Source organism: Engystomops pustulosus, chromosome 2, assembly GCF_040894005.1.
Source record: "Engystomops pustulosus chromosome 2, aEngPut4.maternal, whole genome shotgun sequence".
NCBI classification, from domain to species: domain Eukaryota; kingdom Metazoa; phylum Chordata; class Amphibia; order Anura; family Leptodactylidae; genus Engystomops; species Engystomops pustulosus.
In genome coordinates, this window is record NC_092412.1 from 209344677 (window position 1) to 209369396 (window position 24720).

Consider the following 24720-nt stretch of genomic DNA (forward strand, 5'->3'; position numbering starts at 1 on the left):
GGCACAAACGAAAATTTTTGCTGCACAAGCCAGCACAAACGTAGCACTAATGTTTGACACCAGTTTTATTTGATTCAGTTAATGTGGAGGGGGCTGGTTGAACTTTTGAACTTTAATTTTTTGTTCATATATTCAAAACAAAAGCAGCACAAACACAAATTTGAGCAGCACAAACGTAGCAGAATTGTTTGGTCCCAGTTTTGTTTGATTTGGGAAAAGTGTGGGGCTGGTTGACCTCTGATGACCTCTGGAAACTTTCATTAAAATCTTAAAAACAATAGCGGCACAAACAAAAATTTCTGCTGCACAAACCAGCACAAACGTTTGACACCAATTTTGTTTGATTCAAACAAGGTGGGGGGGCCAACTTCACTCAGGTCTTTAATTGTCATGTTGGCACTTTGCGACACAAAAGTAGGTTTTGGTTGTAGGTTGGGCACTCTGTCTCCAAAAGGTTCGCCATCACTGGTTTAAACTATAAATGGGGTTTTCAGACATTCTAACACAAGTTGCATTTTAAAGAAGTTATCCCCTCCTGTACATAAATGTACCTTTACTGACAACCCCTTCACCAGCATTTCACAAATTACAGGCACATAGAGAAACAGAGAGACCATTTTCTAGCCCTGCTAAACAGATAGCAACATGGTACATACACAGCATGGTATAGCCCTGCTATACAGATAACAACATAACATATACACAGCATGGTATAGCCCTGCTACACAGATGACAACATAACATATACACAGCATGGTATAACCCTGCTACACAGATGACAACATGGTACATACACAGCATGGTATAACCCTGCTACACAGATAACAACAGGCAGGGTCAATCTGGTGGACAGGTAAATCCAACGATGGGCCCCCAACACCTGCCACTATGTCAGGGGTCTCCGTTCATTTGGAGGCCCCTGCCGGTGACAATAATAGCACTCAATGCGGTCGGGTATCGGTCGCTCAAGTACTATTACAGCGGCTTACACTAGCATTGTTAGCTGCTAGCTGCCATCTGTGAGACTTGACGGGAGAAATCCTGGCACACGTCCCACTCTGAGCCTGGATCTGCTGCCCGTGGTCATCATGCTGCCGCGCATCCACTTCCAGACAGCCCTGAAGCATGAAGACAGGAGCCAGAGGTGAGTATTTTTTTTTTATGCAGGTGTGGAGGGGTGGGCAGTATAGTAAAAGCTGGGGGAACAGGGGGGAGGACCTGTATGGAAAATACAAAGTGAAAGAGAGGGCCCAGTACAGTAAATGCAGGAAGGGGGGGGGCAAGATAGAAAATGCTGGGGGGCCTGTATGGAAAATATAAAGTGAAAGAGGGGGCCCAGTACAGTAAACACAGGGGTGGGCAAGATAGAAAATGCTGGGGGACCAGGTTGGGCCTGTATAGCACGGTAAAGCCCTACTTACACATATAACCGATGCTGCAAAAAGAAAAAAAAGGGTTCCGCTGGGAGCTGGTACCAAGTTGTGACCTTTCTTTATAGAAACTTTATGGAATTAAAGGACATCAGTAACTTTTACCACACATATAGCAGAATACTTACTGAGCTATTCTTTGATAATGTCTTCAGTGTTATGCTAATATTTTCACTTAGATTAGTTATTGAAAGGTTTGCAACACTTGATGAGATCACTTTGCTCACCAATTGTTGGCTAGCATTAAGTGATGAATCCTGATGAATAAAAGGGATACAAATATTAAAACAAAATGAAGGCTTGAAATCTTAAAAATTTTTACATGATAGTAATATTCCTCATTTGGTATATAATAAAGTGTTCTGCATTGAACACATACATAATCTACAATCAGTAGACACACTAGACAGAGTATTTATTTATTAGAGCGAAAAAAGACCATTTAGCGCACCCCTGCGCTTCGTCTAGCCATGCATCTACGGCTAGACGAAGTGCAGAAGTGCGCAAAACAGTCCGTCGCTGGTTCTTCATGACATGTTCTATGGCTTATGTAAAATAAAGAAGAATTGATCGGTGAGGGCTGCTTCATTGGTCTTTTTTTTGCTGCGATTGGACGTTTCTCCATTTCAAGCTGAGCTCAATGCAAATTTCTTCTCACCCACCAGGTTACTTAAACTATCCTTGCCATTTGATACTATTATAGAATGTGGTAGTGCTTACACACTGTTGATAGATAGATATATATATATATATATATATATATATATATATACATACACTCTACCCTCTCTTTTTTATATGGTCACTTTACATTTGTGGTAAGGGAGACTTTGGTTGATTCGGTTTATCTTTTAATAGAAAAGGCATTTTGGGATGTGGTGATATAACATGTTCATTCATTTATTTTACCTACCTATATTTAAATTCTAGTCAAATTATAGTGATTTTTGGAAGAAAAAAAATTTACTTTGTTTTTCTATCATTGCACATACAATATTCTGTAATCCAACTCTATTGTAGTATATTGTAGAATGATCATTGCTGACAATCCAGACTGGTAATGGACTAACCAATTTGACAAACATTCTGTCATAATAAAGTTTTTCAGTTTACCTCAAAAAAGGAAGTCTTTGCATAATAGTTAAACTGCACACTGGAGGCGTCCTTTTTATCACCAGGGGATAAGTCCTTGAGTAAGGAAGCAGGAAGAAGAATTGATCCATCGCTGTTTGCTTGTGCTTGGGAACCCAAAGACACCTTTGAAATCAAAACAGTTAACAATTAAATAATATAGTAATTTTATTTTGCAAAATGTATCACTTATTCCAATATGATTTTAGATTTTCTTTTATTCTCTGCCATGATTATAGAGTTTGCCCGAGTACCAGTAACAGCACTTGGAGTCATGCTTTACAGCATCCTTGTGGCCACAGGCAGCAATTTTCAATACCTGGGAAAAAAGGGTTAATAGCCAAAGGAGCCACTGACTAGGCCCACTCCCACATCAGCCAAAATTCACAAAATTCAAAAAGGTTGTCAGTGCTCTACTCTGTAAATATATTGTTAAATATAGATTTGGGACAAATATTTAACAATATATTTATAGAGCAGAGCACTGACAACTTTTTGAATTTCGTAGGCAGCAATTATCTGGAGCTGACCAACAGAGGGCTATGGAGAGTTTTTAGGCATTCTCTGTCCAGATAGAAGGTGTTACATCATCTATTTTCAGTAGTTGAAAGATTTCTATAGAGGTATTATTGTCAATTTGAATCCTGATTGTCTGTGATGTAAATGAGGCGACTGCTGCATATAAAAAGCTGTACGGAATTAACAAGTCAGAATAAACAAGTAGCTATACTTGCCTCTCTCAGGCGCACCGGGCCATCAAGGCACAGTAGTCACACCAGCATTTCACAGACTGCAGGCAGTACCTACACCTGGAGCAGCCGGCTATGGACTTTACATAACCATAGTATGGTCCCTTGTCACTGTACCGGAGCGCTGGATGAAGGTATGTATAGCTCTTTTTTACAGCCTCCACACAAATAAAGATATCCTACCTGTAGACCAGATGATGAATCAACACCAAATGATGTTCCTGCAAAAGAGCTGGCGTTGACTTTATTCACTGCCAGTGCCAACGACTGAGAGGTGAGATTAATAGATTCTCCGGGGAAAGTCAACTGTAAGCCAACTTTATCCACTATTTTAATTAATCTATAAAAAAAAGAAAAAAAAACACATTTCCAAAAAAATTATACATTTTTTCGATCATTGTATACTGAAATCCATAAATGGCATTTTACAGAAAAGTAGTTTGCAGATAAAATCCCCGCTATACTCTATGGGTCTTGAAGGGAAAGAAAAGAAACATATACAGGGGCAGGTGTAGCATACAACTGTATTGGTCTGCCACTGACTTTTATTGTGAAGGAAAGCTATCTGATACTGCAGTTGCCTAAAAGTTGGAGACACTTGTCATTTTATATAGTATTTTGTAGTATTAGAATCATACAAACCATCCATGTGCTTAAAGAGAACATGAAACCAGAATTTACCCCAAACTAGGGTATGAAGGGTATGACATGTCCTTTCTAGGATTCACTCTTTTGTCTGAAATCTCTCCCCTTTACTTACCACAATCTCCTTCAAAGTCGTGTAAAAAATAGGTAAGAAGAGTCATATTTGCCTGAGATGAGTCAAGTTTAGAGGCTGCCGGAAGAGTGTCACTTGACACCATCTTCAGTTCTATTGTAGTGTCAAAATAAAGATAAGAATCTCATATATCAGATCCCATCAGACTTGGAAACCTATGACATTTTTCTGTTCATTTTCACACGACTTTGGAGAAGATATTTTACAAGTTAAAGTGAGATTTCAAATAAAAGAGGGGATTCTAGAAGGGGAATGTTATACCCTACCTGAGGTGGCTGGCAGTTTAATGGGGTAAAATCAGAGAGAAAACCATTACCATTGTTCATCCTATCTGTGCGTGACAGGAGAAGAGAATAGAATTTCTGTGGGGCACAATTAACTTTATCTTTCTTTCTTTAGGAGTCCTGAGGGTGGTCCTTATCACTGATTGACACACTCATTCACAATTACTAAGTAATTATTCAAATGTATAGAGAAAATTACACTTTTACACATAGCTTGGGCCTTTAATCTTTAATACCATATGGCACAACATGGGTCAGAGCGGTCTCAATGTCCTTCTGTATCTAATTGAAACCAAGTAAATGTAAAACATGTTCATGTAACCTAAGTGTTATATGGAAGTATAATGACTTAGGAGAGATGCCTACCACTTATACAGACTGAATTACCTGTTAGAGACTGGTCCAAGAAGAGTTTGAGAAACATTTAAAAATGAGTTTAAAACACCGAGCAACATATCGGCTGTAGTACGATTTACTTTTCCAAGTAACAGTGTTTCTAGTTTGGACACCATGAGGTCTACAGTGGATGAATTGATATTTCCAGATTTGATCATTTCAATCATATTTTGCAAGTCTTCATCTTTGAACAAGAAGAAAAAAAGATATAGGAATATTAGGCAACACATTTAACCCTTCATCATTTTCCCATTGTCTAAATGCCAACATTTTGTTAATGTTTTCATAACTACAGGCAGTCCCCTACTTAAGAACACATGACTTACATACAACCCCTAGTTACAAACGGTCTACTGGATATTGGTAATTTATTGTACTTTAGCCCTAGGCCATAATAAACAGCTGTAACAGTTATCACAGGTGTCTGTAATGAGGCTTTAGTGTTAATCCTGATTCTTATGACAACCCAACACTTTTAAAATCCAATTGTCACAGAAACCAAAAAAGTTCTGGCTGGGATTACAATGATAAAATATACAGTTCCGACTTATATACAAATTCAACTTAAGAACAAACCTACAGACCCTATCTTGTATGTAACCCGGGGACTGCCTGTATATGGAGATTTTCTTTCTACAGGGCAAACTGCATGTTGCAATGACACCCATCAACCACAATTCCATACAATGTCCAGGGCAGGTCAGTGCACTATTTCAATACAAGTTTTGCTTGTATCATTTATTGTCCTGTAAAAACCTTTTTTACTCTTATTCTGTGAAGCAATATGATTACAGAGATACCAAATTGATATTTTTGAATACAATTGAATTAATGAAAAATGTTGAATACCATTTTTAAAATGTAAGACTTTTGGATTACTCTTAATTTAACTTTTATTGGATGACAAATCAGCCGTAATGACAGGCTGCCTTATTTCCTAAATAATAATAATACACTGCTGCACAACACTAGCTAAAGGTAACCTAAGATAACAAAGCCTACTATGTACCAGCCGACTTGCTAATATGTATCCCCACACTTCATGGCTCATATGAGTCCCCTACCATCACAAACTTCTTCACTTATTACACTTACACCAATCTTGTGTTAAAGGAAACCTACTACTTGAAGTGGTAGGTATAAGAAGGAAATACCGAGCACCAGCTCAGGGTTCAGCTTCGGCTATAAAGTGTAAAAAGTGTTTTAAACCGCGATACAGCGATGTAAAACACTAACAAAAATAAGCTCCGGCACCAGCTCACCCTGAGCGGGTGCTTGGTATTTCCCTCTTACACCTACCACTTCAAGTGGTAGGTTTCCTTTAAAGCCTTATTCTCTCTCATACCCCCCACCCCCCCCCTCCCAACCCTGTGTGCCCCTTTCTCCCTCCTCCTAATACTTATGTTATGCCGGTTCTATTGTAAGGCGTCTTTATACTTCTTGATCAATAAACCTATTTTGAAATTAAATAAGGAAGAAAGGCAAAGCAAAAGGAGGACTTAGGAACATATTACTTTGTCAAAAATGTTGTCACATTTAAAACTGTTGTGTCATATGTTGGGGAAGGCAAAGTTTTGCTGGAAACTGAACTGAGTTATGTCCAACCAACAACTGTGGGCCAAATTGGTTACTGTCAAAACCTGATAATCTGTATGATGAATAATTATCAGCCCTAGCCGAAATAGAAATTTCCTAAAATAAACAAGTAAAGTCATGTATACTGAATAATCAAATATATATATATATATATAATTAAACAAAAAAAAATAATAGATATATCAATATTATTTTGTATTCCTGGCATTAGATGTATATAAAAAATTAAACAAAAGAATGTTTAAGATTTACCTGTGATGTTGTTCAATATTGTAGTGATAATTGAGGTGCTGGAAACACTTGTTACATTATGATTGCTCCAATATGTTGTTTCAGATCCACTATGAGAGGTTGATATGGGTCCAGTATTAATAGTGGTATTGTGTGTAGTCCCTGTTATACCACTATTTGTTGTATTAGATCCCTTATTTGTAGTTGTACCTGTTGTAATATGAGATTCAATGTCAAGAGTTGTCTGGTGTAGAGTGTCTGTTGTCTGAGATTCAGTGCTAAATGTTCCATTAAGTTCCTTATTGCTAGTTGTCATTGCTCCTTGGTCTCCTGATATATTTATACCTGGCGTAGTTGCACGGTTATATGTTGTATTAGGTCCACTATTTGCTGTTGTATTCCCATGGTTTAGTGTGGTTTCTGATTTACTGTTAATTGTTAATGTGACATCACTTGTCAGTTTTGTATTGCCAATAGTTGTACTTAGTCCAGCATCTATGGTTGCATTAGATATAATATTCACAGTTGCACTAGATCCTTTTGATGAAGTTACAGATGGTCCACTGTAAGCAGTGCCAAATGTTATACCGGTGCTTTCCAAAGCTGTGTACTGTATGGTAACATTTCCTCCACTTCCGCCATTATTGCCACCAATGGCGCCATTCAGACAGTCTTCACCAATGGGGATGCTGCAAAACCAATAACAAGCTTACAATTATAAGAGGTTTAGTATGCAGTAGCTCTCTAATGGTTGTGTTCCTTCCTCTAAGTCTCACCAGGGCCGGCGCTAGCACTGTGCATACCCGGGCAAGTGCCTGGGCCCAGGGCTTATGGGAGGGAATCCACATAAGGCTCTTCATAATGAATGAGGGTGAAAGGGGCTGTATCTAATGAATCCATAGGGGGTGAGGGGGGCTGTATATAAAATAACCATTAGAGGACTGTTCGGAATTATAAACTATGGAATATTTTAGGGAACAGGAGACTGTTTCGGTTTCTGAATTTTTATTGCCGCCATGTGAGTTCACTGCAATGGGGCCAACTGAGGCTCTGTCACCCAGGGGCCTACTGCAACCTTGAGCCAACCCTGAGTCTTATTATTACTTGTTTTAATGTAATCCAATATTTGGTGTGAGGAAGTCTCTGTATATACCCTTACCAGCTGTAATGTGAAAGACTGAGTTCACATTACCGATTACTTTAGAAATGCTCTGCTCCAATGTATACAGAGGGTATTTACAGGTCTACCTTATGAGGGGTTGTCTAGGAATAAAAAACGTTTTTATATGGCTGTAAGGACTATTAAAATAATAAACCGCTTATGTTCATCTCTCTCCGCATGGCACAGTGCCGCTCATCACTGCCAGCCTCTGTTTGTATACACATCACCGGTCACGAGCACAGCAGGAAAATGAATGTGCACAGGCCACAATCTGAGGCTAAACAGGAGCATAGAGTATAAGCGGTTTATTAACAAGAGAAAGAAAAAAGTTTTTAACAATCTTTGCAGAAATCAATGGTAAAAAGTGATTACTTTCCTTCTTAAAGGTCACCAACGCACTATTTTATGTTTATCCCATGTTCCAAAAGCCCATAACATAACAAAAGCATATGTGCTGGTGGGATGTGTAGATCAAATAATATAGGCATTATACTAAAGAACCCGGCTCCCTGCCAACGTGCCCCAGAAGTCCCGCTCTTGATTCAAATTAAAAAAAATGTCTGCTCCTGGGTCATGTTAGCTCACACCGGATTCCACCTCCTCATTGACGTCAGCTCACTGACATAGCTGTATCTCGCTGGAGACGAGGCAGGATCCCTTTAACACTAGGTCCCCAATAACGTTTAGCCACTTTTTCATACTGCACAGTTCTGTTATTTGTAACAGCAGACTGAATCAACTTTCCTGTAACAATGGACAGAAACGGGACCTAAAGGAGCCTTCTGTAGATGTAACCCTATGTAGGGTGGAAGGAGAAGGGATAACTTCCCTATTTAGTTGTTGTTATGTTATTCTTTAACACAAAAGTATAGCAGAATAATAACGAAAGCCTAAAATTTGCTTTAGGCTGGCTGTAGACCAGTGTGGTTGGTCCGTAAAAGCACACTGGCCGGAATTTACTGACATACCCCCGTGTAGAAGACAGGACTCCTTGTATCATAGTGAGATATGATACATGAACTCCTTTCTTCCTCACTAAAGATCAAGCTGTTCTGCGGAGATGAATTTTTTCTACATACAGAGCCGTGTGAGGGCTTGTTTTATGCGTAATACTTTTTATATTCCATTTCATGCACTGGAAAGCTGCAAAAAAAAATTCCAAATTTGGAGAAATTGACAGAAAAATGCATTTGTGTAATTTTCTTGCGGGTTCTGTTTTTAGATTTTTCACTGTTCACTCCAAATGAAACTTCTACTTTATTCTTTGGGTCGATATGATAACAAGAATACCAAATTGACTTTATAAAGGCTGTATAAGGTTTTTAAAAGAATGTTGTTTTACCCATTTCTGATGCTAATAATTATGGACCATTGTGAGGTGTCATTTTTGCATGACAATCTGAAGTTTTAATTTCTACCATTTTTGGGACTGGGCAAGTTTTTGGTGAGAAAAAGTGGCGATTCACACGTTGAGGCACTGTTTTCCGTTATGGGCTCACTCCTAGTGGGCTTTTTGGGACAAGTAAATACCTAACAAGTTTATGTTTGTTTATTTTTCTTTTCCCCCGTACTCTGACTTTATAGGCTGTTACACTGTGAAGTAGCACAGTGCTGGAGGAACAGAGGGGGATAAAGTGTAACAGCTTATAAAGCTGAGGCTCTGATAACACCCCCAGAGCCCTTCTTGCTCATAGCATAATTTTAAGAGTTGATTTTTGAAAGAAGGAGGCCATGGATAACAAATATAAGACAATTACCACAGTCATGGTATCTTGATCAATGAGTAACTGCCCCTGGGTTATACTGATAGATTTTGATGGGAAATTTCCTTACAAGGAGTATTCCCATTTTGGCAAATTTATGTTATTATTTATATGATGAAAAAATTATACAATTGTCCAATATACTTTCTGTATCAATTCCTCATGGTTTTCTGGATCTCTGCTTGCTGTCATTTTATAGAAATCTTCTTTACTTTCAGTGGACAGAAATCTGACCATGGTTACACAGGTGTAACTTGCTGAAATGGGAATACCACTTTAAGGACTGATCTAGATCCATGATTAGAAGTCCTTAGTGTTGAATTAAATGCACACCATGCCGCATACATTACAGATGTGAGCAGAGCCTTATCGTTGTCACTAGCATAGAAATCTTAAGCTATGGGTATATGCAAGATGCAATATAATACTGTATATGTTGTGTACTATGTGTATTTTATAAACTATCTATTGATAGGTGCTTGTCCTAGTGCAGGTTAGTAACAACGGTAACAACATGGTTTTCAACAAACGAAAGAATGAAGGGTAAATGGAGCTTACCAGGTGAAGAATAAACAGTCCTGGCAACAGCAATTATAATCTATAGGAAATATTAGGGAGAATTAGTCATTTTACTAAACTCAACATCCCCTCCTATCTTAAATATGTAGTCAAACTATATGACAGGTAATTGTATATTTTCATAGTAGTATGGTAGGGGATACCATCTTCCTGCACACTAATATATGAAAAGTAGGAAAAAGCCTACTCCATAAAGCAAAATGTTTATGGTAAGTACTACTTACCTACTTTCTTTACAGCCTGAATTAAGCTGGCAACAGCCTCTATTTTTTTCAGTATCTGACAAATTTCACTGAATGTTTCATTTATTCCATATACCAAGACGCTGCAGTTGTGTACACTATTTAATAAAAAACAAAAAACACAAAGAAAACACAATATAAACACATATAAAGAATAATAAAGACTTGTTTGAGATTAGAAGAGATTGGAAGGTCTCTTTTCTGTAGTGGTTTTAAGTTGTTACAGTGTTTATAGCAGTAGTGGCCACTGATGTTGATGTAGCCTCAATATACTGAAAATTCCCATTGAATATACCAAGAAGTGGTTATCGAAAACCACAAAGAAAGACTGTACAGAAACTTTATTATAAACAGTACCACAATCTGGGGTCAGTTACTAGTCGTGACCTTCCATTGCAGGTAATTGTAGACTTTTTATTTTTGACATGCTTTTCTTCTGTATGTTTACTACAACTTTATTCTGCAGGCAAAATATACAGTATCCTAGTTACACAGTCCCGGGAATTGGACATTGTCATTATTAGCCAAACAGATGCTGGAATATGTGAAGTTCAATCATGCACAATAGAAGAAACCCAGTAGCAGCAATGTAAGATACTGGGGAGGATTTAGAATGTAAAAGGCAACTGACAGGTTCCCTTCCATTTGTGTTTTTAAGATTAAGCAAGACACGATAAATACTGTAAGTTATTAGAACCTGGTAATTTATTTCATGGTTATTGAGATCACTATTTAAGAAAATCCCTGAAAATCTTTTTTAATAAGTAAAAGATCTGATAAATGATGATTTTTCCTAATTTTATATCCAAACCATCAGCTCAATGTTGTCCGTAGCCGTATATATAACATTTTTTATTCACGTCGGTCCGGAATTGAAGCCAAAATTTGTTGTTTTGTTTAATGCGTCCGCAGACTCCATATAAAGTGTGATATGGAGAACTAAACCATTATAATGACCTGACCGGGCTTAGTGTCCCAAACAGAGCTGACCGTTGCTCTTTAAACTATATTTGGAAATGAGATACAGTAGCAACCAATAGACTCATAATTAATAATAGAAAAAAAAAGTTATAAATGATGGATATAAACATACTTACAAGAAACTAGTGAAGTTATAACTATGAATATATCTGATGAGGAAAAAAGCACAACAATATGTTACATATACAGAATTAATTTACAATGAGACCACAACAATACAATAAGGGTTTATACTTATAGCACATGAAGTTGTACATGAAATGCTGTTGAAGTGAATATGTTGCATATGAGTATTGTACAAAATATTGTGTAATACATGTTTTCATCACTTTAAACCACCGTATTTAATTAGTATTAAAGAATATAGAGAAATGAAGGGGATTTTCTTGTTTACCAACATATCAACAAGCCCCTACAAATAAATTTTAATCCCTGTGAACACATTGTGGCACATTAACTTACCCGGTCCTGTCGCGATCCCGCGGCGTGTTGTCCGACGTGGATTCGGGTCCTGCCAGGATTCACTAAGGTCGTGTGCCCGATATCCAGTAGGTGTCGCTGCTGCGCCGAGGTCCGCCGGAGTTCACCTGCTTCTTTTCGGTGCATGTAAGTACTTGATCTTGCAACACTTTTCGTTTTTTAAATTCTGCGGTTTTTCCGAATCTATCGGGTTGCCCGTAGGCCACGCTCCTGATTTCTGTTAAGTGGAGCCGGCGCGACTGCAAAAACGGAAAAATTCACGAAACCCGATGAAAGTGCGGCCGTGGAGCCCTTAGTAAATGAGCCCCATTAAGAACAAACTGGGTTTGGATTTGGCTTAAGGCATTTCAATGCTTTGAATGCCATGTGTCAAACCACCAATCTAAAGCATTGTGAATATATAACATCAAGCTATTTTTGACTGTCAGCATGCATATGTAATAGTATTTATATTAATATTGAATTTTAAGTATCTTTGATTATACCATCTTTGATGGTAAAATCAGAAAAGTTTGACTCCTTTTTAAGAAGCTTTACACAACCCTTCAAAAATGTAGGAAAAAAAATAAATTAAAGTTAGTGATGAAACTTACCTAGTTATTGTACTGTTATCAAGCCCACAATCCTGTAAAAAGAGTTATAAACATTTTAGAATTTAATGCAGGCATATATTACTACATGTAGACCCCCATTAAGTACTAAATATGTGTATATATATATATATATATATATATATATATTGTAAAGGATGTCCTCTTGATTTTAATATAAAATGTATAATTAATTAATTATTTTGTGTCTTATACAATTTTAGTATTTTAAGGGGAATTGTCATTGCTTTAACAGGCATAATAAACCTTATCCCCCTTGTGCCTTTGTTGAAATGTGCAGTGTAGGCTTCCTAGCTTAAATCTGGCTTCTCCCACCAGTTAAATAGTTCCCTAAAAGTTTTCTGATTTTGTCTATGTTGGATCTGCCCATTTGTGCACGGCCCCACCCATCGTGGTGTGCGTGAAATGGCGACAAGATCTGCAGTTCTCACTGCTAAATACACCAAGCAGTAAAAGGGACAGCACTCTGGTAAGCACAGGAAGTGGAGAGGGAGAGGACTTCCTGTCTGCTCAGGCCAAGATTTGAAGAAACACTACTGTTTTTTAAAGAATTTGCTTTGTCATTTTCATGTTTCAGTACAAAAAAAAACTGAGTATCTATGTATGTTTTACTCAACTGAAACAACTAAAACTTAACATACTTTACATTCTTCTGTGTATTTGTGTTTGGAGATATGTTCAGAATTTGAGATTGAGGAACAATCACCAGAGAATAACAATTATTAGAAATGGAAAAACCCTTACCGTCTTTAAGATGATCTCATATGCTGTTAAAAAATGAAAACATACAAAAGAATTACTTAAAATGATGTAGCAGCAAAAGAAAAGATATTGAAAAATGCAAAGAAGTGAATAAAGCAGCTATGCAATTTAAATGTTCTATTAGTTATAGTAAAATGATTTACCTGAAGGATACAAAATCCCCTGACAGGCGCACAATGCAAAGGATATACTAAGAGGCACCAGTTCCTTAGTGTAACCTGCACATAATCATGTACCAAGATGAATTCTACAACAGGTCCTGCCTGTGCCAAGACCACCAAGACCGCCAGGATCACAGCATCTTAACCATTAGCTCCAAGAATTGTGACTTTTTTATGCCGTGTAAACTGGAAAACTGACTTCCTGATTACGTTAAACCACTTATTATGTTTGTTAAATCAATTATATAAAGAATATACCTGTGCCGTTACTACAATTCTTGCAGATATCCGATTGCCCTGGAAATAAAGATGTAATAAACCCATGAGTAGAGTTAAAGTAAATAAAGAAATATTGTAAAATAAGGCAGAACATTTGATTTTTTTCGTTCTGCTCCAAGGAAACTATCTGATCTGAACCTCAGTACTAAACACACAGCTGGAGAGATAGGTGTAAACCATACGTTAAAGTGATTTAGTAGGTCTTTATTTTAATAAATCAGATTTTAAAAGATTTCTAGATCATTTTAATAGAAAATAGTACTTAATATTATTTTGACATAACTGAAACATGTTGATTTCCTATTAACTTACAGCACATGTGTTTTGTTATGGTGGAAAGCATGAATGTCTGGGAATAATGCATTACTTATAAGCTCATACAAAGTTAGAAAAGCTACTTAACTATTGTACATTTGGTGGTGTTGAGACACAATCAGGGAATACAACATTAATTTCTACACAACATGCCCTCTTTTTGGGTGGTGTTTTTAACTACTCCTTGTGACTCAATGGAATTACATACTGCAAGTCATATTCTATTTTTAGACTGGTCTGCAGTTGAATACAAGTATTATAATGTAATCGTTTTTTTGGAATTCATATGCATAATCATATTAGAAGTGGTCTACCTACAGCCATGAACAAATTAACTATATAAGGCCCCTTAAATGCCATAATGATAACGTTATTTAGTTGTTTAGTATATGATGTGTGAAAGAGGGACTGGACAAAACTAATTTTACCATAAGCCTTCATACCCTCCGAATAAGCTTGGAGTCAATAGCTATTGAAGATCTTAGAGCCAATAACTATTTTCCGTATGTTCAGCCAGGCTCCAAACGTCTCTATGGAGAGGGAAAGGATGAGCAATGCTCAGCCCTCCACTTCTCCAGTCCGAATGTATTCTGTGCCCAGATCCCACCCTTCGGTAGCATACATATTGTGTATGAGGCCTAAATGTGTCAGATGGCTCATGAACCACCCATACAATGTACATATTAAAAGGAACTTTATAAACATGATCTACTACAAAGCAGTACTATGTAAGCAGATCATACAGGGCCTTAGGTGGGAATTATAGTGGAGCTCAATAGCAGCTATATAAATCTATATTTAGGAAGCACACTCTGATGGTGGCCTTGAGCAGCAAGAGCATTATATCACATACTGGTTGAGTGAAAAGAATTACCTTACAAAAATATGTAGTAATTTGTTAAACATATTGCGTTTTGTTATAGAGCATAAATTTACCATGTTGTAGCCATGAATGGCCTGAATCTCATTTTGCATTGAGATGAGTTTTTTTGTTTCATCTTCAATATGGATTGGATAAAGATATTGATATCCTATTCTAGGGGCTAAAACACATTGTTGTGGTCCGTCCGTGATTGCGGAGCTCCTTGTATCATAGTGATATATGATACATGCAGTTCCTGCTTCCCCAATAAACAGCAGCACCGGTACTGTGATCAATTACAGTATCTATGCTGGTGGTTAGTAGGGCAGGAGGAACTCCATCCATATCCTTTATCGCTATGATATAGTTTCATCCCCGGCAATATGGTCATCCTGTGACACAACGCTCTTCACATTCTGTGATGACAGGCTGACCATGGACATTGTTTTTTTTGTCCTCATAAGATTGGTGGGGGGTTTAGTGGAAGCTCTCTATTCTCAGTCTAGTGGCTGAGCCAGTCTGTGGGCTATTATCCAGAAGTGATGACGCAGTCTATGTTGTGAGTGACTACAGTTAACAGCCCATTTTCTGTGATGATATATTGAGTTTACACACTTTTAGTCATGTTAACCAGTGCTGCACATGTAGTCATCAATATTTTTAGCCTGGAAAACTCCTTTAATATCAGTAATGGATATCACACTTACAATTCTGGAATGCACTAGTGTCATTGTCCGTACAATTCAAGTTTCCTGTAACAGAGAAAATACAAATAATATTACAATTGTTTTCACAGTATCCAATTCAAAATAATGTCATGACGCCTTACTATTGATGTAGGTGAAAATACTGGTGATCCTTGTAGAATTTGGACAAACCAATACAGATTGAATGGGACTTTGGACAGCCCCTTCTTCTTTTGATCAATATGTGCAAAATATGTTTTCTATTTTATCTCTGTTGAAATGTGATATCAGCTTCCTAGTGGCTAAATACTAAATACTTGTATTTCATACTTCTGTCCACTAATTAAATTCTGTGGTCACATGGTGCATTTTTAAACACATAGCAAAGCACATGCATTTTTGAATATTACCATGCGTTTGGCTGGTTTGAATCCATTTTTTGTCATTTCTGTAAGTGTAAGCAGCTGTGAAACACAGCTGGATTCAAACGCATGCGTTGTGCAGTCCTGAGACATCTATGGCTTTGACTTGTTTCAGGAAAAGGAAGTATTGTTTTGAAGCAAATGATGGACACACTGATGTTGTGCATTGTATTATGCTGTATTCCTGTATTGTGCATCTTACAATTTTAGAACTTCAGAATTTCTGTAAGGCACTCACTATTGACAATATATGATGTTATGGCTTATCTACTCCTACTCCCAGCACTAAGTATGACTAGAAAACTGTTCATAGATATCAAATAGCTTGGTCAAGTCTATTGTTGTCTATGACCACATAGCTGCTGTTAAGCATATCACTGAATGCCGTAAGCAGTAGCTCTGGGAAGGTGAAAGTCCCAATAATCAGTGAAGGCAATAAGATCTACAGTAAGAAAATAAGTATGGCAACTTGCTTGTATTCATACGAGTAATATTTGCTTACCACTAGTTGTTTTGCTGAACTCAGAGGTCAAATATGTCACACCACTACTCCAACTGGTACTACCTGTAAGAAGGAAGTATAAACTAAAACTGAAGAAACTGTAGAGGATTTATTAAAATAACACGTATGGCAGACACTTCATTAACTGCTATTTACAATATAACTATACTGTACATGGTATTTTTTGAATATTTTTTTTTCTGGTCTACTTGACCTGACCTAAAATGACTATGTTCACGTTTTCAGGAGACCAAGCAGCATTGGTTTCTCCACTGTTGCAGCTTCATCCAAATTTACTCAGAAGATGTATTAAGATAAATGGCTTTTTTAATGTGCAACTAAACCTTTGAAGGAACATTTGTATTGCAGAAATGAATAGTGCAGTTGATAATAGTAAAATTCTCTTGCAGTGAGAACTGTATATGAAATCCAATTCACAGCAGAGAGATAAGGAAAGGAGGCTAATGGTTAAAGGGAATCTGTCAGCAGTTTTGACCATACAAAGTTGCAAACAGTGTTAGTTGGTGGCGCTGTAGAGCTGTGGAATTATACATTTGTGCATGTTGTTAATAGTAACAGGTATGAGAAAACACTTAAAATTTGGTTACACAATGATTTTACTATCTTCAATAAAAGTTGTTTATTTGAAAAAAAGTATGGTTACACGTCTCTTAAGGGTCCATACCTAGCAGTGTCTGCAGTTGAGTATGGTCAATTCTAAACAAATTCCTTTTAACTATTTCCATACTTAGATTATATTTCCCTTGATGCTTTAGCTCTTTGGAGAGATTAGACTATCCAGGGCTGTATGTAAATAGTGACATTAGACCCTTAGTGACATTAGACCCTTTATCAGGCACCTTTATCTCTCAGCTGTCAGGATACAGGACAGAAAGCTGATTTACACAAACTGCTCTTATAAGGAAAACAAATAAAACGAAGGTCACCGAAACATATTTCTTTAATAAAGTAAATGACAAGGTTTACTATCATTTGCTCTTTCATTTATTTTTGTTGAAAGTTTAGTGATACTTTAAAGCTTTTTTTTCTAACTGTAGCCTTTTTATAATTAAACTACAGTTAAAAAAACATGAAAACAAATCTTGTTCGTCTTCTATTATTACCCTTTTCAAGACCAATTCAAGGTATTTTGACACTTGACAGCAGAATTTCACCCTTTGTAGTGAAATTTGGTATCTAAACAAAGCTAATTTATTTTAGCTATTCGAATGGAGGAAGCATATGAAAAATAGTAAACATTTATAAATGTTCATAAGTTTTCCTTTAATAATTACATGTACTGTATAGGAACAAAAACTAATATACCACCTATGACTGAAAGCACCCCAAATAAAATGGACACATCTTTTATATGCAAACCCCACTAAAGAATGTTTTATTTAAAAGGACACAAGATTTCCAGATATTTTTTATATCGGGCTCTAATTTAGCTGGAGTTCTTTAGCATAATTGAGTTGTAGGCACTAAAGCTGATATATAAAATAACACTAAGTTCTGGAAGTCAGGATATGGAGTTCACTGGAGGAGTGACTGGCGTTTTACTAAGATACGTTTTTTATTTGTGTACTAGTTGACATCTCTGTTAGGTCCAAAACCAGAAGTGGTCGAACATAGAACAGTTGCGAGTCTTTCCATTATATCTTACCTCTGTGGGTGCATTCACACATTCAGTTTTTCAGATGCAGTTTTAGAACCCAAAAGCAGGTGTGGATCATAATGGGTGAGAACTAGAGATGAGCGAGCACTAAAATGCTCGAGTGCTCGTATTGAATAACGAACCCCATTGAAGTCAATGGGAGACTTGAGCATTTTTCAAGGGGACCAAGACTCTGCAATAAAATGTGTCATTTTATTGAGAGATAAGGAAGTCAGTCCTTTTTCTTCGTTTTTTTAATTCAATGGAATATTCGTGGAACTTCAAAAAGGAGAATGACCCGTGTTAAACATCTGCAATGTGTTCTTCACACATATTGTTCTTCACATACTATTGTGAAGAACACCTTTCTGCACTAATGTCTTCTGATAAGTTAGCAGATGTACGGAAACATCTGCAATGTGTTCTTCACTGTGTTCTTCACTTAAATGATTCTTAATGATCCTTAAAGTTCACTGTTCTTCACTGTGTTTACTTAAGTGAAAGCTCGTTATTAAGCAGGCGAAATACTCGTCCGAGCCGTTTCGAGTACGCTAATACTTGAACGAGCATCAAGCTCGGACAAGTATACTCGTTCATCTCTAGTGAGAACATATCATTGAGAAAAGCTGCTCCTCTTCTTTTTCACTGAACTCCAGGTTTGAACATTAAAAACTGCATCTAAAAAACTGAACGTGTGGATGGATGTGTGGACCTTTAAAGTCACTGGAACGACTTGCACCTGGTTTTGCCTCAAAATAACCAAAGGAAATAACTGAAGACTTAACAGAGATGTGAACTGGCCCCTTAACTGTTATTGCCTCTGTGATAACAACCAGGCACATGTAGAAGGCTGAGCTGGCTTTTATTATTGCATTAACAATTGTTGTAACTCCCATAGCATTTGGATGGGTCTCCTAAAGCAAATGGTATGCTGACAATGAAAACAACTGCTGGTATACAAGCATGAACATCAGGTCTTCACCAGGCATTCATGAATGAGGACATGATTTTTGGTTTAAACTACTCACCATTATTCATGTTTGTAACTGAAGTAGATGAAAATGTACTACTGCTTGTGAATGTATCATTTTCTGAAATCAATCAAAAGAGCAAAGAATTGGAACAGAACATGCTGTGAAAACAACACTTGAATATTCTGAAACATGAGGAAATGTGATTTCAGGTAGTTATAGGCTCACTTATAAGACTCAAGCTACACTTTGGTGTCAGTACCATATTATTGCAGCACAAATGTAGCCAAAATCCCAATCTGTAAAATTTCACTCAAACTGCAACTAAACATTGGTCACACAACTCCAAAAGAAATCCAATCTGGTCTCATCAACTTGTAAATAACATTGGCCACCTCATTGACTTTCATCACTTGTGATGAAGGAAGTGTTACACTACAATTTCTGGCCAGGCTATGTGGCACAACACCATGTAAATCTACAAAATATAATATAGGAGGTTTTGAAAAAAAAATTATAATTTTATTAGTGGAATCAGGAGGCAGGTTTCCGTTTAACAAACCCTATGAAGCTGCATTGGGCTCAAGAGACAGAAAGGCCACACATTGCTGGGACACAAGTTCAATGTTCCAGCTGTAAAAAAAAACAGCCGGTCTGGGGAATTGAAGAGGATTGGGACAAAGAGAGCACAAGGGGGGCGGTTCCTCTCTCCACGAATCAGTGAGGAGTAAACCAGACCAAGAGGAGGAGAGCAATGCCAGGCAGCAGAACAGCACTCCAAGGGGCTGAGCATAGTATCAGGGGGCTCCAAGATATAACTTCGCTTTGGGCCTCAGAATGGAATAAGTGAAAGTACTGAGCACAAAAAGAGGAGTTTATTATCACAGCGGTGATTTAAGTCACAAATGGTGTTAGAGACTTATTAAGGTAACAAAACAGGTGCAAAGTCACTGTAACTTCATACTAGATCTACACTCACCACTTGTCCAAAGTGTCGTGTTGCTGGATGTGCCAATGGTAAATTCAGAAACTGCAATATTGAAACAATAGGTTCACTTTACCAAAGAGAATAAAGGGTAGTAATTAGAGATGAGCGAGCACTAAAATGCTCGAGTGCTCATTATTCGAGACAAACTTTTCCAGATGCTCGAGTGCTCGTCTCGAATAACGAGCCCCATTGAAGTCAATGGGAGACTCGAGCATTTTTCAAAGGGACCATGGTTCGGGAATAAAATGTGTTAATTAATTGAAAAAGAATGTCTTCTGATAAGTTAGCAGATGTATGCAAACATCTGCAATCTATTCTTCACTGTTCCGCACGTATATTATCTCCCGACAAGTTAGCAGATGTGAAGAACAGTGAAGAATAGAATAAAAACAGTGAACACAGGATCATTTAAGTGAAAAACACAGTGAAGAATAGATTGCAGATGTTCGACACATCTGCTTACTTGTCGGGAGATACGCTGTTCCGGGATCCGCTGCTCTTCTTCCACTGAAGTCTCCCCGATGTCTCCGTGCTGCTGCCCAATGTCTCCGTGCTGCTGCCCGATGTCTCCGTGCCGCTCCCCGATGTCTCCGTGCCCCGATGTCTCCGTGCCGCTGCCCGATGTCTCCGTGCCGCTGCCCGATGTCTCCGTGCCGCTGCCCGATGTCTCCGTGCCGCTCCGTGCCGCTGCCCCATGTCTCCGTGCTGCCGCTGCCCCATGTCTCCGTGCTGCCGCTGCCCCATGTCTCCGTGCTGCCGCTGCCCCATGTCTCCGTGCTGCTGCTGCCCCATGTCTCCATGCTGCCGCTGCCCCAAGTCTCCGTGCTGCCGCTGCCCCATGTCACCGTGCTGCTCCCCGGTGTCTCTGTGCTGCTCCCCGGTGTCTCCGTGCTGCTCCCTGTTGTCTCTGTCCTGCTCCCCGTGTTTTTCAATGTGTTCTTCACACATATATATTGTTCTTCACATACTATTTTGTTCCGCGCGTATCTTCCGACAAGTAAGCAGATGTGCCGAACATCTGTAATCTATTCTTCACTGTGTTTTTCACTGTGTTTTTCACTTAAATGATCCTGTGTTCACTGTGTTCACTGTTTTTATTCTATTCTTCATTGTTCTTCACTGTGTTTTTTTAATTAAATGCTCGATCTCGAGCAGGGGAAATACTCGTCCAAGCAACGAGCCGTTTCGAGTACCTTAATACTCGAACGAGCATCAAGCTCGGACGAGTATACTCGCTCATCTCTAGTAGTAATCTAGGACAAAACTTTTCTAAAATGAACATCAAAGTCACCTACTATAATACAGGCATAACTTTCCTACAATATACAATAGCACTTTCCTACTCCAGTTCCTTTCAAATATTTAGTTTGCTCATTAATAGGCTATGCCTTTAGAAAACATGGACCACATTTTTCAAAGGTATTAATACATAGCAAAACTATATCAATTTGGTAACTTTGTGATTATACTGACCCAGAAAATAAAATGGACGTGTCATTTAAACCACACAATGAAAGTTATAAAAAACAAAGCCAGCAAAAACATGGCGCAACGTCCTTTTTTGTTGATTTCACCAAATATGGCTTTTTTTTCCAGCTTCCCAGTACAATGCAGGGGATATTAAATAGTGCCATTAGGCACAGCCTTCATATGGCTGTGTGAATAAAGAACTTATGACTTTTGGCATGCAGGAAGTAAAAAATACAAAAAAGAACCACACAAAATAAATCCTGGTTCACAAAAGGTCAATAAACTTAAACTAAATCAGACTCAAAATCTCATTACCATAAATTGAAATGTCTTAGACACCATGGCGTTATAGGAGATTCAAGATGTTTTGGACCTGCTCAGAGATTTCTGTCACAGAAAATCATAGTGGAATCCATATTCTGATACGTGTCTATAACACAGTCTCAAGGATTCAGAGAAGCCACACAAATTTCATCTTGCCCTCCTATTTTTTGCGTATCTTCATTGTTTTCTCTGATCATTGTACACTGGTACTTACTAGTAGTTATATTTGTGGTTTCGACTACTGAGTATGTACTGGAGCTACTGGTCGATGCATCAGTCCCTACAAAGTAATTAAAAAGAGATATTAAATAGATATTAAAAAATAAACTGTAAGCTGAAATTAACTTGAAATGCAACTTTAGCTTACATGCAAAAAATAGTTGAATTTTAAGGAAAAACTTTTTCTTGAGCGTTTAAACATATGTATAATTTGACATGTTTGACCAATAGCTTTTTGACATTTATGGCGCATCCACGTGCTTTGCCATTAGTATAGAAATTAGGACCTTTTTTTGGAATGAGCGATCCCCATCTGATTGTAATCGCTCTTGAAGGTAGGGGCTTCATTCCTATTGTTTCATCTGATCATGTTATTACTGTGTAACATCATATTTTGTTTACATATATACCTCAATGATCTGTAAAGCAGTGCGTAATATGACGGTGCTATATATATAAAGATTTCTTATTCTTATTATGAGACCGTTTCCTTTAAACGTCTACAAATTATTAAGGGAGCACACTGATGTGCTGATCAGGTTAGATGGGTAACCAGGCTTTAGAGATTGGCGCCATACAACTATGGATATGCCATAGTTGTCTATAATGGAAATACCAGTTTAATGCAATCAGATAGCCTTAGACAACAAATCCCTCTATGTTTTGTATGCCTACACATACCTGTTGTAAGGCTGCCTGCTGGTGAAACAAGAGAGGGGATAGAAGTAGAAGAAATGGTTGCTGCAGAAAGCAAAACAAATGTTAGCTTGAAGCTTGCAGAAGAGGTAAGCTCATCATAAAATATATTGTCAGTGATTAGTAGAAATGCTCATATAACTATAATACAAAAGAAAGTTGATTTAGGCTACATTCACACGATGTATGCCCGCCGTACAGTAGCATTCATTGGCGCCGGGGAGAGGAGGAGGTGATGAGTGGCCACGGCGCCGTACTGCTAGAGAAATATACAACATGTCCGATATTTCACATGGCTAAGGAACGGTACGGTGCCACACGTGTGCCGCACAATACCGCTCCCTTGGGCACCGTGAGCCCATTACTGTGTATGGGGGATGTACATACTTTCGTGTGAATGTAGCCTTATACTGTATTCTGGTATATCTTTGACCCTAAATCTCTTCCGGAGCCCCATAATAGAAAATAGCGCCCACATATCCAAAAGGCCACTTTTGTGCCATTTTATATAATTTTAAATGGAGATTTTCAATGAAAATGTCAGCTCATCACGCAAAATATAAAGCCTAACACAGCTCCGTGTTGAACCTATATATTTACCTACTAAATTAAATGAGGAAAAAACGCCAACTCCCAATCCCACAATAGCTGTTTGGTACAAACATGGTAATATTGTACATTTTCTTTGCTCTGGATAGTGAATCTGACCTTTGTGTTTTATCCTTCATTATGAGTTTTCTTTAGTGTGGTCTCGGGTGACATAATTATTTTGTTCTTGGGTGTTATTTTTAATAAGTATTCATTAAACTGAATGTTCTAAACTCATGTAATATCACTGCTAGGACTTTCTCAATTGTGGTCTGCTGATTTTCTATATAAATATTAGCTGAATGTATTCTGGAAATGTATGTGATCTAGGGTTACAATGTAAGAAAGAATATGAGGTGAAATAGCAATTATATAAAACATTTAATGAGGACCCTTAACTCGAAATAAAAGCCCTAGGACCACTTACTAAAGTAAGCAGCTCCCTACCCCAGTAAATGCAGTGTTAAATCGCTAACTTTACCGGAACATACTGATAAACCTAGGAACCACTGCAGTGCATAGCCCTCCGAATGCTGGACCAAGCTTAGGGCTCATTCACACTGCCGTCTGCGGGGCCGTACATGCGGCCGCAAATTTGCGGCCGCATGTACGTCCCCATAGACGGCAATAGCGGCACAGCGGGGATCCGGGCCGCAAGCTCTATCTTTCAGCGGATGTGCGGCCGTGTGCCGCTATTTCCTATGGAGGGAGGAGGGGTCACCTCCTCCTCACCTCCAGCACACGGCGGTATGCCTGCACGGCGGGCATACCGCGTGTGAATGTACCCTTACAGCGGCGTATTCATGAGGGGGCAGTCCCAGGCGCTCCTCTCTCCTCAGCTTCTGCCCTGGATCCACACCATATGCCGGTGGTGACTGGAAGGCTCCATGCTGCAGTCACCGCCTCTTCAGCCTGCCCCCTAATGAATACGCCGGACTGCTGTAAGCTTGGTCTGGTGTTCGGAGGGCTATGTACTGCACTGTTTCCTAGCTTTATAGGTATGTTCTGATAAAGCTAGTGATTTAACACTGCTAATACTGGGGTAGGGCTAGGGAGCTGCTTACTTTAGTATGTGCTTCTAGAGCTTTTATTTCGGGTGACAGATCCTCTTTAAGAGCTTTCTGCAAAACACTTATATTGAATGGAAATATTGAATTGTCCACTTTTAAACTTGAGAATTATGATTCACCTTCCAGTTCAGTTGTCGACACTCCAGTTGTAGGATCTAAAATAGAAAATAACATTTTAACTACTTTAATCCTCATTAAACATAAAAATGTGTTCTCATGAATTGTAAGGGTCTGTTCATGTTGCAGTACTCTTGTGCTAGTATTTTCCATCCAGATTTGTACCTCTTCTGTGTTTTAGTACTATTTTGCCTTACGAATTCGAATGTAAATACTGA

General features: G+C 38.1%; 1 protein-coding gene across 4 annotated transcripts in view; it reads right to left on the reverse strand.

Annotated features, from left to right (window-relative positions):
* ADGRG2 (adhesion G protein-coupled receptor G2) overlaps positions 1-24720 on the reverse strand; it is an 85686-nt gene that overhangs the window by 14979 nt on the left and 45987 nt on the right. For 2 of the 4 annotated variants that reach the window (XM_072137950.1, XM_072137949.1), the window contains 18 exons: positions 24505-24540; positions 22713-22772; positions 22027-22092; positions 20010-20060; positions 19088-19150; positions 16403-16465; positions 15500-15544; positions 13595-13633; positions 13158-13180; positions 12396-12427; positions 11439-11471; positions 10324-10439; positions 10079-10118; positions 6617-7284; positions 4760-4952; positions 3494-3650; positions 2544-2687; positions 1559-1687 (listed from right to left, as the gene is read on the reverse strand). In XM_072137950.1, the coding sequence (XP_071994051.1) occupies positions 1559-1687; positions 2544-2687; positions 3494-3650; positions 4760-4952; positions 6617-7284; positions 10079-10118; positions 10324-10439; positions 11439-11471; positions 12396-12427; positions 13158-13180; positions 13595-13633; positions 15500-15544; positions 16403-16465; positions 19088-19150; positions 20010-20060; positions 22027-22092; positions 22713-22772; positions 24505-24540 (1958 nt within the window). The remainder of the gene's footprint in view (positions 1-1558; positions 1688-2543; positions 2688-3493; positions 3651-4759; positions 4953-6616; positions 7285-10078; positions 10119-10323; positions 10440-11438; positions 11472-12395; positions 12428-13157; positions 13181-13594; positions 13634-15499; positions 15545-16402; positions 16466-19087; positions 19151-20009; positions 20061-22026; positions 22093-22712; positions 22773-24504; positions 24541-24720) is intronic. The other 2 variants (XM_072137952.1, XM_072137951.1) reach the window with 1 other exon arrangement.